Genomic DNA, 13232 nt, shown 5'->3' with positions numbered 1-13232 from the left:
GCCCCCACGGCCCCTGGGAAGCTCTGCAGGACCACTGCCATCGGCGTGGATGGGTCTGGAGGAGGGTGGAGAGAGGGCAGGAGGACCAACGGAGACCCACGGGGCAGGGTGCCCACCCGGGGGTCTCCCTGAGTCCATCCAACCCTATGGCTCTGCAGTGAGCGGGGGTGCCGCAGCCCCAGGGATGCGGCTCCCAAGGCCACAGGGAAGGTGGCACGGGGTGGCCATGGCCACCTCGCCAGCCCCAGCCTGTGCCTTGACACGGCTTCTCGAAGGTGCCCAAGCAGGAGCGGGATAGATGCAAGAAGGGAAGCCGGTGCTCGGCTCGGCTCCCAGCGGGCTCCCTCTGCCGACAGCCGCCCCGGCCAGGCTTCCACGCCACCACCGCACACCCTTTCACTGGAAAAAAAAATCCAGCCCCAAAATGCATCCCCTTGCTCCAAGAAGCTGGCACAAGCTTAGAGCTCCTGGCCTCGCCGGAGGAAAGGCTGGAGCATGGCCCACAGGACAGCGCAGGAGTCCTGAGTCCCCACCCCGTCCTCCTGCTGCCGGACCACAGTAGCATTTTGCGACACATATATATAAATAAAAATGAAATATTTAATTTCCTTTTTTTAAAAAAAAGAGTCCCTGACAAAGTGCTTTACAGAGCATCCTCACCAGTGAGGCGGGAGGTGGAAGGTGTTTGACAGGGGGTGTGCATGAGAGCAGGGGAAACTGAGGCACGGAAGGGTTACGTCCACAGCGGCTGAGCCCGGGAGGGGACCCGGCTGCTCTCACGCCTGTGCCGTGGCCACCAGCCCCACTTCTCCCCCCAGGACAGCCCCTACGCACCGTGAGCACCGTGAGTGCCGTGGGGCCACCAGTCCACGCGTGGGGAAGGGTCACCCATGGGGCCAAGGTCGTGGTCTCTGGAAAGGCATCAGGAGCACTGCCCAGCTCCCCAGCACCGTCACCGCAGGGGATCGCCCGCTCGGGTGCCAGACAGCAGCGGATCGAGGGGGACGAGGCCACTGTGATGCAGCGGCCATTTGGGAGGCTGCTGGTTTGGGAGAGCAGCTCCGGAGACGCAGGAAGCGGCAAGTCCCGGGATGCGCAGCCAGCCGGACCCGGCACATCGAGCAGTGGCCGTCCTGTGCCCTGGCTTGGCCACCCTCTGCGGCTGGGCTGGGGCAGACGGGGGGCACGGACCCCCCGGGCAGGGCTCCAGCCTTGGGCATTGTGGGGTCCAGCACACCTGGGCCGTGTTTGCGCAGGACAGCCCGGAGCATGGCAGCGTGCCCGGGGTCAGCAGCAGCTCTTCTTGGGCTTGTCGTTGGGAGTGAGTTTGATGGAGTCGGTTAAATAGCTCTCAAAAATCCCTTTATGCTGGAAAAAAAACACCAGAGAAGAGAAAGGGTGAGTGATGCCAGCTCAGCGCCAGCCTGAGTGGACTTAAGGACCGAGGAGCACAGGTTCAAAAGACAAAATCCGGGGAAAAGCCACCTGGCTCAGCCAGGGAGCAGGGCTATCCCACTTGCTTAGTGTGGGGACACGATGGTCCCCACGGGGTGGCCACTAGAGGACAGCGCTGGTGCGCTGTGCGGTGCCTCACACCCGGTCCCGTCACCATGGGCAAAGAGAAATAGCGATTCTTATTCTTTTCTAACTGGATTAAGATCTATTTTAAGAAATCAAACACTGATGCATTCTCTTTCCTGGGGCTCTCCTACACGTTAGAAATAGAAGATATTCTGCATCAGAGGGTGAGCTGGGAGGGTCTGTCAGATCAGCTCGGGGGGGGGTGGCTGAGTCCAGCTCCCACCCGAAATCCCTGCTGCCCACACAGGCTTGGTGCAGGAGCGATGCTCACCGTCGTTAACGCCTGCTTTGCGAGGGTCTCGAAAGCCTCTGCGACGTTGATGTTGTTCTTGGCACTGACTTCAAAATAAGGGATGTCTTTCTCCTTGCACCAGGCTGAGGCAATCTCCTTGGGCACCTGTGGGAAAGGAGGATGGAGCCCCAACCCAGCCTGGCGCAGGGCTGCCTGGAGCTGCTGGTGAGTTGGCAGAGGGGACCCTCCTCGCCCACCCAGGCACTGCGGAGAGAGGGCAGGGTGCTGGCAGTGCAGGCAACTAACTGAGACACTTAATTCCTGCTGTCTTCAGTGAGGACAATCTCTGCCGTGAAGGGCAGTGGGGGGATGCTGCTTATGCCCTCCGAGAGGCATGGGGGAGGCGGCAGCACCGGGTGCTCAGCAGCTCCTTGCCCAGAAGCCCTGGTTTTCATGTGAGCATCAGAAGAAGGCTGGTTCTGCAGGCAAAGGATCAGCGCTTGTAAGCCATTGGGGCACTAAGGCATCCCAGTCCACGCACCCCACTGTCTCTCCTCCACCCTTACCTGCCGATCGCAGATGTCTATTTTGTTCCCCAACACGACCATGGGGAAATCTTGCTCCCTTGGAATGACCTTCTCCAGAAAGTCATCTCTCCAGTTGTCTAGGGACTCAAATGACTCCCTGTCTGTCACGTCGAAGGCCAGCACGCAGCCGTCCGAGCCTTTGTAAAAGGTCGACACCATGGACCGGAATCGCTCTTGTCCCCCTGTGTCCCAGATCTAGGGAGAGAATGGCATGAGTACAGACACACGACATGCACGAGCGTTTGCAGCCCTGTGCTCTGTTAAGCTCAGAGGACCAGCTTCAGGGAGCGCTAAGCCCCCAAAACTCCTGTGGGATTTCAGTATGGTTCATGGATGCTTGGGGCTGCTGAAAATCAGGCCCTGCAAATCCAGCCCCACACCTCATGACACCTGTAGGCATTTGGGGACAGCAGGACATGGTGGCACACACATGCCCATGGGATTGGGGTGGGCACCCTGGGCAATCCCAGCCCCTCTCACCTGCAGTTTCAGGGGGGTGTTGTCCACCGCGAGGACTTTGGTCAGGATGCTGGCACCCAGCGTGGTGCGGTAATCTTCGTAAAAAGTCTTGTGCACGTACTGGTGCAGGAGGGAGGTTTTGCCCACGCTGGTGGGAGGTAAGGGACGTGGGTGAGGATTTGCACTGCAAAGCCGGGCTCAGGGGGTCTGTTGCAGCAAGGACAGGGGCTGCGTACCCACAGGGTCCCGGGCCAGTGCACACGTGGGGCTTCCCTCCCATCACCAGCACCGCTCCTTACCCCAGAGCTCCTATGATAATTATCTTCAGATCCACCTTCTTGCTGGCATCCATGGACAAGCCCTGCGGGACAAGAGGGGGTCACCCAGCTGTGGAGATGGGACTGGCTCCCGGTGAGCCCTGCGGCACTGGTGGAGGTGTGGGAGCAGCCGCTGCTCCCCACGGCCTCTCCCCACTCCCACCCCAGCCGTGCTGGGGCCCTGGATGCTGCCGTGTCCTCACCGTGCCAGCACCGTGTCCGTGCCATGCCAGGACCCAGATGCACTCACGTCCTGGCGGTGGTGGGGGCAGAAACCCCCGTGCTGAGCCCGGCCCACGTCACCGCCCGGGACCGGCTCCCAAGGTGCCGGTGCACGTCCAGACACGCCACCGCACCACACCAAATCATCGCCATTAAAAGCTGCTGTGAGCAACTAACTTCCCTGCCTCTCCCTCTCCCTCTAAAGTGCAATCCCTCCCCCTAAACCTGGCACACACCGGGGGTCCTGGGGAAAATTACAGTTATTAAAGAAGACCATGGTCAGCTGGACTTTCCTGGGTACCCCAAGCACAGCCCAGGGATGCCACCCAGCCTGGGAGCACCCCAAAAGACTCCCCGCAGGCTGCATCCCCAACATGTCCTGGTGTCCCCACGTGCTCTGTGCCCGGCGATCCAGAGGCAGGAGCCCCAAGCACCTCCAGCAAACCCCCTCCCCAGGCAGGGACGAGCATCCTCCGGTGGTCTCAGCAGCCCCGTCCATGTGGCAGCGTCAGGCAGAGCACTGGCCAAGGTGCAGATGGAAATACTTACTGACAGCCTCATCTCTGCATTTTTCCCCGATGCGTTGGCCAGTCCTGTGCCATTCCCCCTTGGCACATCGCCCCTGCCAGGGCGGCTCTCGGCCGTGGGGTCCAGGCTCTCCCGCACCCCCTCTGCCACCCCAGCCCGGCCGTGGGCAGCATCTTTGGCACAGGCAGAGCTTCATGTCTCAGCATACACAAACTTTCCAGTCTTTTTGCTAGCGCTGGACAGCTTTCTCGGAGGCCAGGCGGTTTTAAACTCAAAATGGAGTTTCCCAATGTTTTTGCCCACCGGCTGTTGCTCTGGGGATCCCCTGCTCAGCCGTGGTCTCGGCCGCAGCCCCGGGGGCTGGAGGGCAGTGCACTCACCTGCCGGGGCATCCGTCTGCCGGGCGGCCAAGGCTCTCGGCTCCTTTCCAGCCTGCGTCCCGGGGACGGAAGAGATGAAAGAGGAGGATCCAGGAAAGGGCGGCCGGCTCCGGCGCTGATTCCCGCCTGCTCGCCGCCTGGGGAAGGCGGCTGTGGGGCCCCGCACCGTGACATCAGCAGAAAGGGGCCGAGATCCTGCCGGAGCCGGCGGAGGAGCCACGGGCGGGTGCTGGGATGTCACGGCGTTTCCCTCGGCTCTGGGGCTCTGCCAGGCTCTCCCCTGCTCAGACTCTGATAGAGGAAAGAGAACAAGGCTCCCCTCATCCCCTGGGCTTTGGCATTGACTTTTGGCCTCTTCTCTTGCTCAGGATCCCCCAGTACCTTTTACCCACCTCCCCAGGACTCCTTATCTGTGTTCCTGCCAGTAATTACTTAGGGTTGAGAACAAAAGCCTGGCAGGGCTATCAGCAGCATCCCTGGAGCCCGTGGGAGCCACCCTGGACTTTGCTCAGGCAGCTCAGATGATAGCGTGGGATGGGATAAGTGGCTTCAGGAGCTGGGAACAGTGGGGGATGGTGGCAGGGGAGGTTGGGCTGGGGGCTTGGTCCAGCAGAGAGGGGGGAGCAGATGGGCAGGGGTCCATTTGAGGGGGCTGTGGGCTCTGTGCGGCTTCGTCTCCTTTTGCAGGCAGGAGAGGGGCAGGATGGAAAGCCGGAGTGTTTGCAGCCCCTCAGTACACTGGGCCACGTCCCTGCAATGCCCAGTCTTAGGGGCTCCCACCCCACACCCATGGTCAATGCCAGCATCCCGCAAGCACCCCAAAAGGAGGGGACCATGTCAGGATGGGAGCCCCAGTAATGAGACCTGGTGGCAGCTCCTGGAGGTTGATGTGTTCAAACTTCAAGTGGGATTTTGGGGATCTCAGCTGCCACCATGGAGCAACCGAGGAAGCCTCTGGATGTCTCTCTGAGCATCAGGCTGGTGGCCACAGCTCTTTGACGTGGGAAAACCTACTTGGCTGTGGCTGCAAAGGCAGAGCTGTGCTCCCCGGTGTGCAAGGACAGCTCCTGAGCCTTTCCCAAGAATTCAGTAGGATCTGGGGTTTGCACTGGGAGAGGGGTGTCCCCTCCATCTGTGAACCCTCCTGGCTCCCTCAGCCTGAACAACAACAGCTGGTGGCCTCAGAGGCACCCTGCGCCTGGGGACACAGGGGGAACCTGGGTGTCCCCCCCGCGTCCCCAGGCATGGGGTCCCTCTGAGACCACTGGCTTTTGCTTTCCCACTGGCTGCCTCATTTTTGTAGACTTTTTTTTTTTTTTTCTGTAGTCATCCCTTATGGGATCTCAGGGAAGATCGCTGCACTCAGCAGGGCAGCCCTTCTCCTCCTCCTTCCCAGGTGTAATTTTGGGACCTGTCTGGCCAGAAAAATCTGTTTTTTTCCCCCCACAGGGCAAGCGCAGGGAGGAGCTGGGATGAGGCAGGAGAAGCACCTGAGCCAATTCTCACCGGTGGTGGGTAAAAGGCTGATGTTTCCCTTACTCCCTGTTTTCAGCCTATTTTCATCATGCCGCTTCACCTTTGCCCTTGCAGCAAGACTCTGTTGTCCAACCTCCCCCCCCGACTACTTCTGCCCTCATTCCTCTCCGCGTGTCCCTCCAAGCCCGGTGGGATGGAGGTTGCTCACCCGGTCAGATGATTGGTGCCGCTCCACGCTGGTGGAGATGGGGTTTGTGGTCACATTGCTACAGCCGATGCTCGCAGCCACTTCTGCTTCTGGGCAGGAGGGGCCATACCCATTAGGGCGCCCAGCCCGGGCTCAGCGCCGGCTCCAGCTTTTGTTTGATTTCACAAGAAAAGGTATTTTCCCAAAGCTCCTGCTCTCCTTACAGCTCCTGGTGTGAGCTTCGCCCCACATGAAGGCGGTGGGAGCAGTGGGAGCAGTGGTTTAGAGGAGGTGATGGCCAAATTGTTGCTCAGCAGCTCCTGCAACCACAGCTACAACCCTGTCCTGATTGCTTCACCAAGTCAGCAATTCTGAGGAAAAAAACATGGGGTTTTGTGCCCTGTGACTATGAGGAAGATCTCGCAGCTAGGAGACGACGAAACACAGGCTGGGACTGCCACGTCCAGAGGAAAGGCTCGTGTGGACAAGGAGAGGACGGGCTGTTCCCAGCAGCAAGACTTGCAGGGCAGTGACAGTGAGGGAAGGGGAAGAAAGCTAAAAGGCATCCAAGTGACTAAACTGTTCCCTACGGCTGTTCAGCCACCTCTGCTCCCCGGGGGACAGCGGGAGGCGGGTTGCTCCCTATTGGGATGCTCTGTATTTGCTGGAGCAACATCCCCTGAGCATCTGCCGTGGGTGGGGAGGAGGGCTGGAGAGGACCCCCCAAAACCTGCCAGGAAGACGTGGCATGCTCTGGGATCCCAAGAGCACGTTGCACCGGAGCAGTCCTGATCGAGTCCAGGCTGGGCCACCTCTGGCTGCCGGCCAGTGGTCCCTCATCATGCTGGGGAAGCTGGTTGCTCCCCTGCTGCCTACAGCTGCGGTGATGGGCTGGTGCCCAGCAGCACCTTGGCGTGCTGAGAGTTAAGCTGGAAGAGGGAGAGGAGACCTTTGTCCAGCTGCCCTGGCATCTTATCTGTGTCGTGCCTGGGGAAAGCACAGCTGAGGTGAAGTCAATACAGGAACCGGTTACAGAAACCATATGCTGGTCAGTGGCACAATCAATGTTTCTGAGTAAGGCAGATATCTTCTTCTCTTGCAAACGACAAGGCTGAGCCGCAAAGTTTACAATCAGATCTGAATTTTCCAGCGCTCGCAGACCCAACCCTCCAGTCTGGGAAAGATGCAGCAGGCACGAAGCCTGGCCCTGGCCACGGGGGCCCTGGCACCTCGACCTCGATGCCAGCCCTCTGCAGGGCCTCACTTCAGGAAAGCTGAGCAAAGGCACGGATAAAAATAACCCTTCTCTGTGCTTCCCTTTCTCGCTGCCTTCCATGCGTGTTTCGGGATGCCTCATGCATGAGCCACGATTGCTCATGCTTTCTCCCGCATCTCTTGCACCGTCAGCAAGTCACATGCGCCGCAGTGACTCCTGGGGGACCCCCGTGGCCAGCGGCCCCCCGCAGCCCCCCGCTGGCCCTCACAGCCCCCCCAGCCCCTGCCACCCTCCCAGCCAGCCCAGCCGCAGGTTGCAGAACTTGGCAGCTGGTTTGGCCTCTCTCGCTTCGTGCACCCACCAACCACGTTGTCTTTGCAAGCGCCCCGGGGGATCAAAGCAAAATTCACTGGAAATCACCCGTTGTTCCGGGAGTTTTGTGGCACAGAAAGAGCCCCAGGGTCTCTCCAGTCTCCTCGTTACCTTTCGGGCTCAGCAGGGAGCTCAGGGATGCCCAGAGCCGGCTCTGGGGACTTTCTGCCCTACCCGAGCAAAGTGTTCTCTTCTGCCCGGCTGGAAATCCCAGCTAAGGACCACGGAGGCCAACCTGTCAGATCCAGCATCTCCTGCACCACCAAGGCTCCCTCCAGAGCAGGGAAACTCCGGTAACATCGGGCGCGCAGCCCCGGCAGTGCCGTGGCTGCACCGAGGCTTTTAGCTCACCAGGGAGGAGGGCAGGGTCTGGGCAAGGAGGATTTAACACTCCAGTGCAACCCAGTCGAGATCTGCAGGGTTGCTGCTGTGCTAATTACAACATGAGCGTGGCAGGTTTTGTTTTATTAAAGCTTTTATTGACCCGTGTGTGAAGAAAGAGAATCTGCAAAGCAGATCACAGACCTGCTCAAGACATTTTTATATTCGTTATTAAATGGCTTCCTGGTGTGGACTGAACTTCTGCTGGGCTCTTCAGCCCCAGTCCCCAGGTGTCTTCATCACCTCCAGGGACACCAATGCAGCGGTGAAATCCCCTGCCCTGCCCGAGGGCAGCAGCCCAGCGGCTCCGTTCCCCTCCTGCCCCATGGGATGCCACAGCCCTAAGGGGTGGCAGGGGCCAACCCCACCCTGTTATTTCCACGGTCAAAGACGGAGTAAAACTGACGGATGAAAACGTCACCCAAAATCCAGAGGGGTCCGGCAGGAGGGGCAATGTCCATCCCCTGGAAGCCACTGGTGCAGAAGGCCATGTTGTCGCTGTACTCCTGGGAAAGGAGAAATGCAAAGCTGGGGACAAACCCGAGAGCCTCATGCACATGGAAACATGCAGGAATGGTGACTGCAGGTCCCATGCACGAAGCAGCGGGGCTTGAACCCGCTGGGACTCGTGGCTCAGCTCCCGGCGTGGCTCTGGGCCACCTTTGTCCCCGGAGCCATTGGGAATTGCAGCCGTACCATGAGGGTGTAGGCCTGGGCACTGAGCGTGTAGGGGAGCCCGTTGATGGTGAAGGTCACGTCGGGCATCACGTTGAGGTTGCTGCACTCCACGGCGTACTGCGAAACAGCCGGGGGGCTCAGCGGTGCTGGTCCACGGCAGGTCCCTCCTGGCGGGATGGGGGTCCCAGGGCTTTGCCCCCCCTCCTCTCCCCACCCTCGCTCTCACCTCTCCATCCACAGGTGTGGCACCAATATAGTTTTGCAATTCTTTTATATCCTTGGTGGGACCTGTGATGAGCGACGTCCCGGTGTCCACGATGGCCTGGCAGCCGTTCACGCAGAAAGCCACTGTCCCATCCAGCTGGATGCTGGAGGAGGAGGAAAGAGAAAAGGACCAGGAGGGACTTGTCCTGCTCCCCTGCTCCAGCCCAACCCTTCCCTCCCTGCCCAGCACCACTCACTTGTCCAACTGGATCTGCCAGTACCCTTGCTGGGTGACCGGCACCCAGTTCAGGGTCCCCGTGAAGCGAGAGGGGTCGAAGCCACCAAAAAGCAGTTCTCCTCCCACGGAGGATTCAGGATTCCTGGAGGGAGGAGGAGATGTGAGGGATTTCCTCTCTTTTACTTTGCACATTGCATTTTAAATGGGTGGATTTATACCCACTCGCTTCCCACAAATGCTTAAGGTCATTTGCTTTATTCCTGTAAGGCCTGAGCTGTGCGATGCTCGGCATGGTACCAAAAAAACCTTTTACTATCTCAGTAAAACATCCTTATTTTAGCAGCTCCCTCTAAAAGCAATGCCTGAGTCTAGGCAAAAGCCCGGAGCAAATCCGTGTCCATACGTGCTCAGGTAGACGGAGAACATGGGCAGCTCCACCAGATTTTGTGCTATCATGTTGTCGAAGACAGGGGTGACCCCATCCACGGCCAGCGAGGGGTAAGCCAGCCCCAGGATCCCATCGAATTTGGCATCCAGGAAGGTTTTTCCTGGTTCACTGACGCTCTCTGCAAACTGCTGGTTGCTCACGGTGAGGCCCTCAACCTGTGGGGAGGAGAAGGCTTGATGGTGGTGCTGAGTCTGTAGGCAAGTCCCAGGCATGTCACCCAGAGCAGGAGAAACCAAAGGTGACTCACGACTACTTGGTCAGATCCGATGACCCCCGTCAGACTGCCGGTCCCATACTGGATGGAGAAGGGGGTCCCTATCGCCTGGTATGTGCTGGACTGTGACGGCTGAAACTTGGTGTGCTTAGCTGGGGAAGGAGACAGGAGCTGTCAGCAGAGATGCTATTTATCTGCGTGGCCATGGATGCCAGGAGCTCCGGCCATGGTCTCGGAGCAAACCGATGGGGCAACGTGGCATTGCCGGAATGCCTGTGTCGTGGGCATGCTGCTGAGGGAAAGGGCTGCTCATGAGACAGCAGGGCATGCTGGCGTTTTGAGGGGGGATAAAACTTACCCTGTTTCAGTCTGCCTGAAAGATGCAAGGTTTGTTAAGGGGAGCGGGATTAGCTCGTGCAATATTTTTATGAGACCTGAAGATCAGCACTGCTGTTCCTGTTTTACAGACAGAAGCAGCCCCACGGGCACTGCTGCATCCAGCTATTTTTCCCAACCCCTCTTGGGCTCTGTTAGAAGAACCCGAGGAGCCCTGGGGCTGCTCGGAGATGCTCCACATCCCAGGGCAGCAGGGCTGGACTCGCCGGACCCGGCTCAGCGCCGACAGCCCGAACAAGCCCAGTGCTTGTCACCCACCGAGCCCCTGGGCAGCCAGCCCGGAGCCGTGCCATGCTCTCTGTGCCCGCCTTGTTCCTGCCACCCAGCCCCTTGCTGACAGGCTATATTATGTGCTATCATCTTTGCTTGTTTGTTTAAAGGCTCTCCCATAAGAATGGCCTAAAGAGCACGTGCGATATCTCCCCGCGGGCTGATGGTGCTGGTGCTGTGACTGCCGCCTGCGCCTGAGCAAACAAACGCGCTGAGGCTCCCCCCGCTCACCCCCCACCCTGGATTTCTGTTATCCGTGTGTACCTTGGAGGGCTCAGCTGGGTGGGGAGGTCCCCCCAAAGGTCCCTGGGCTGTGTGTGCTGATGACCGCCCCTCAGCCTCTCTGGGGCCACCCCGGGGGTGTCACCCGGGGTCCCACTGCAGCCGGCTGGGGGGGACACGGCCGGTCGGGGAGCCCCTACTCACCGCAGGCTTTGCTGACGCAGTAGACAGATGGCACCCAGAGGTTGGAGGAGCCCGTGTCGAATATCACGGTGAAGTTCTGGGGGGGGGTCCCAATGGAGATCTCCCCAAAATACTCCATCTAGCAGAGAGTGGAGCCGTTAGCTGTTGGCACAGCAAGAAATCCTGGCAAAGGGGAGCCTGTGCCAGGGTGTCTGCAGAGGACTGATGGGGTTCGGTGCAGGGGATGGCTGGTACCGGGGCAGAGTTTGATCTGTCATGGCCACATCATGCCAGGTGAATTAAAGGAGCCAAATATTTAAGGCAAGCCGAGAACAAAAGGCAGGATGGCGGGTGTGGGCATCATCCTCTTTCCGCTGGATTCAGCGGGAAGGCTGGGCCCCCAGGGGACCCTCATCAGCGGGATGCAGACAGTGGCAGGGGCTTTGGGGACAGGACCCTCATGCTGTGGGGAATGGGAAGAGCCTGGGGAACACCCTCCACCTCTGGCTCTGGGTCCTTTGTGGTGGGGTCTTCTCTGATGCACGCGAAATATGTTAGTTTTGGAGAAAACCTGTCTTGTCGCCGTCTGCCCGAGAGCACTGCAGGCTTGGGGAGTGCAGCAGGCAGGGAGAGGGCTGCCATGAATGTGGTCCCTTGTCCCCTCTCATCATCACATTCCCGGGAACAAAGGACCAGGCAGGAGCGAGCAGGCAGCAAGCCCTGGCACGCTGGGGCACTGGCTGCAGGCATGCTCTGTTAGCAGGCGTGGGCTTTATGGGAAACATTTGGGCACTGGGGACCGCTCATGCAAACTAATGTGCTTTTGGTGTGTCTGCGGCACGCTGCTGGGACTCGGTACCCCCCAGCCCTCGATGCCACCACGCTTACGTCCAGGTAGTTGATGAGGGGCTCGTTGGCCTCCGTGAAGGCAGTGCAGTCCTCGCTGTACTGGACCATGTCCAGCCTGTGGGATTTCCAGAAGTGGGAGAGCTGCCCACGGTCCCGCAGCGACTTCTTCAGGGAGGGGTACCGCTTCAGGGTCACCCTGGGGGAGCAAGGGTCCTGGTCACTGACCCATGGCCACAGATGCTGCCGATGTCCTGCAGTCCCCACGTCCACCCTGAGGGTCCCAGCACCGCCAGGATGCAGGTCCAGAGCCTGCTCCCCTGCATTCCCCACCGCAACGCTTGCTAGCCGAGGTGCAGCGAAATGGGGGACTTGATCTGTTTTAGGAGACAGCAAGTCAAGGGCAAAGCTGGCAGGAGACCACGCACGCCTCAGTGCAGTCCTGCTCACAGCAGTGGGGCAGGCAGGAGCTCAACCGACTGATGGAAAAGGACCTTCAGGCTGGGAGAGGGGACCAGGGCCAAGGTGAATTTCTGCCAGCATTTTCTGCCCGTTCTGCTTGCACAGACCTCGGCTGCGGCTGGCTGCTCGTCCTGCATACCTCACCGCAGCCCACCGCTGCTGACAGGGTCTGCTCAGAGGGATGGAGACGGCCACGGAGCCGACGGACTGATGGGAGCAAAGCAGCAAAGCACCGCGTGGTCCCTGCATGCCGGTGCAGCCGCAGGGTGTCAACTCTGCCCGTTCATCACTGCCGTGCTCGGTGCTGGCAGGACCCTGGGGGCAAAGTCCCTCCGAGAGCCCAGGGAGCTGGGGTGCACCCTGGGGGACCCCCTTACCTTTTCAAGCTGCTGGCCAAGGAAAGGCAGAGCATGGCGAGGAGGAGGAGGTGCTTCATGTCGGCGGCTCTGCGGCAGTGCTGGTCTCGGCTGGGGTCTGCAGGTACGGGCAGTGCTGCGGCTTTGTTCTTATACCAACGGGTACACCCTCACCGGTGTACCAGCACCCGCGATAACACCCTTTCAATGTCAACACAGGGCTTTGGCAGTAGAAATGAATCACTGGCCATGCCCCAGGTGAGGCAGAGCCAGCGCAGCGGGGTCAAGTTTGCTTTTGTGGGCGAGTGGCTGGTGGCGGCCGAGCAGGGGGGCACACGGGGACTGGCCGGGCGCTGGGCTGTGTCGGCCGCTTTCGGGGCCAGCGAAGGTCCCGCAGCGGGAGCAGAATGGGGTGTCCGTCCCGGCACCAGCCCCTTATGCACTGGGAATCGCACGGCCCAGCTGAGCCGGTGGAAGCCCCCCCAGATGTGTTTCCCCTTGCCTTTGCCCCTGCAGCCGCCCCCGGGGACTTGCCCGTGGCCGTGGGGTGCCCCATGGCCCGATAGCTGCAGGGAGGGTGCAGGAAAGGGATGTGTTCGTAGCACGGGGCAGCTGCTGAACAAACTTTAAAAGGCAAAGACTAATTAGCAGTGATGAACTGCTCAGGAATCTGCAACCTTCCCTTTTAAATAGCAGTCAGTGCCATCAAAGCACGGTCGGGAAGAAGCGGCTTTGCATGGGAGACAGTTACATGTTGCTTTACAGCCACTAATGGGC

General features: G+C 59.8%; 2 protein-coding genes across 4 annotated transcripts; both read right to left on the bottom strand.

Moving 5' to 3' along the window:
- Positions 1-580: 580 nt before the first annotated feature.
- RAB7B (RAB7B, member RAS oncogene family) lies at positions 581-5070 on the bottom strand. Of its 2 annotated transcripts, none has more exons than XM_069770722.1 (6): positions 4307-5070; positions 3159-3220; positions 2881-3007; positions 2380-2595; positions 1853-1978; positions 581-1368 (listed from the first exon to the last, which is right to left on the bottom strand). In XM_069770722.1, exons 1-6 carry the CDS (start codon positions 4478-4480, stop codon positions 1288-1290), a joined length of 786 nt encoding a protein of 261 aa, XP_069626823.1. In that variant the 5' UTR covers positions 4481-5070; the 3' UTR covers positions 581-1287. The 2 variants fall into 2 exon arrangements, with proteins under 2 accessions (XP_069626823.1, XP_069626824.1); XM_069770723.1 differs by lacking the exon at positions 4307-5070 and adding an exon at positions 3948-4249.
- A 2943-nt stretch (positions 5071-8013) lies between these two features.
- On the bottom strand, positions 8014-12938 carry CTSE (cathepsin E). Of its 2 annotated transcripts, XM_069770761.1 has the most exons (9): positions 12477-12938; positions 11674-11836; positions 10813-10924; positions 9754-9872; positions 9462-9661; positions 9078-9200; positions 8843-8984; positions 8638-8733; positions 8014-8438 (listed from the first exon to the last, which is right to left on the bottom strand). In XM_069770761.1, the coding sequence occupies exons 1-9, from the start codon at positions 12533-12535 to the stop codon at positions 8280-8282; spliced, it is 1173 nt and encodes a 390-aa protein (XP_069626862.1). In that variant the 5' UTR covers positions 12536-12938; the 3' UTR covers positions 8014-8279. The 2 variants fall into 2 exon arrangements, with proteins under 2 accessions (XP_069626862.1, XP_069626861.1); XM_069770760.1 differs by lacking the exons at positions 11674-11836; positions 12477-12938 and having other exon boundaries at positions 8014-8444; positions 8635-8733; positions 10813-11510.
- Between the last annotated feature and the right edge of the window lie 294 nt (positions 12939-13232).

Source organism: Haliaeetus albicilla, chromosome 26, assembly GCF_947461875.1.
Source record: "Haliaeetus albicilla chromosome 26, bHalAlb1.1, whole genome shotgun sequence".
NCBI lineage: Eukaryota > Metazoa > Chordata > Aves > Accipitriformes > Accipitridae > Haliaeetus > Haliaeetus albicilla.
This window is presented reverse-complemented; position numbering and strand designations above follow the sequence as displayed.

Excerpts from the sequence above, each read along its gene's own strand:
- CTSE (XM_069770761.1), bottom strand. The coding sequence starts at position 12,535 with ATGAAGCACCTCCTCCTCCTCGCCATGCTCTGCCTTTCCTTGGCCAGC. Across the intron at positions 10,925-11,673 it reads TCAACTACCTGGACGTAAGC|TATTTTGGGGAGATCTCCAT; the intron begins GTGGTGGCATCG and ends TGCTAGATGGAG. Across the intron at positions 9,201-9,461 it reads TTCTCCGTCTACCTGAGCAC|GAATCCTGAATCCTCCGTGG; the intron begins GTATGGACACGG and ends TCCTCCCTCCAG.
- RAB7B (XM_069770722.1), bottom strand. The coding sequence starts at position 4,480 with ATGTCACGGTGCGGGGCCCCACAGCCGCCTTCCCCAGGCGGCGAGCAG. Across the intron at positions 2,596-2,880 it reads ACACCCCCCTGAAACTGCAG|ATCTGGGACACAGGGGGACA; the intron begins GTGAGAGGGGCT and ends TTCTCTCCCTAG. Across the intron at positions 1,369-1,852 it reads CAAAGCAGGCGTTAACGACG|CATAAAGGGATTTTTGAGAG; the intron begins GTGAGCATCGCT and ends TTTTTTTTCCAG.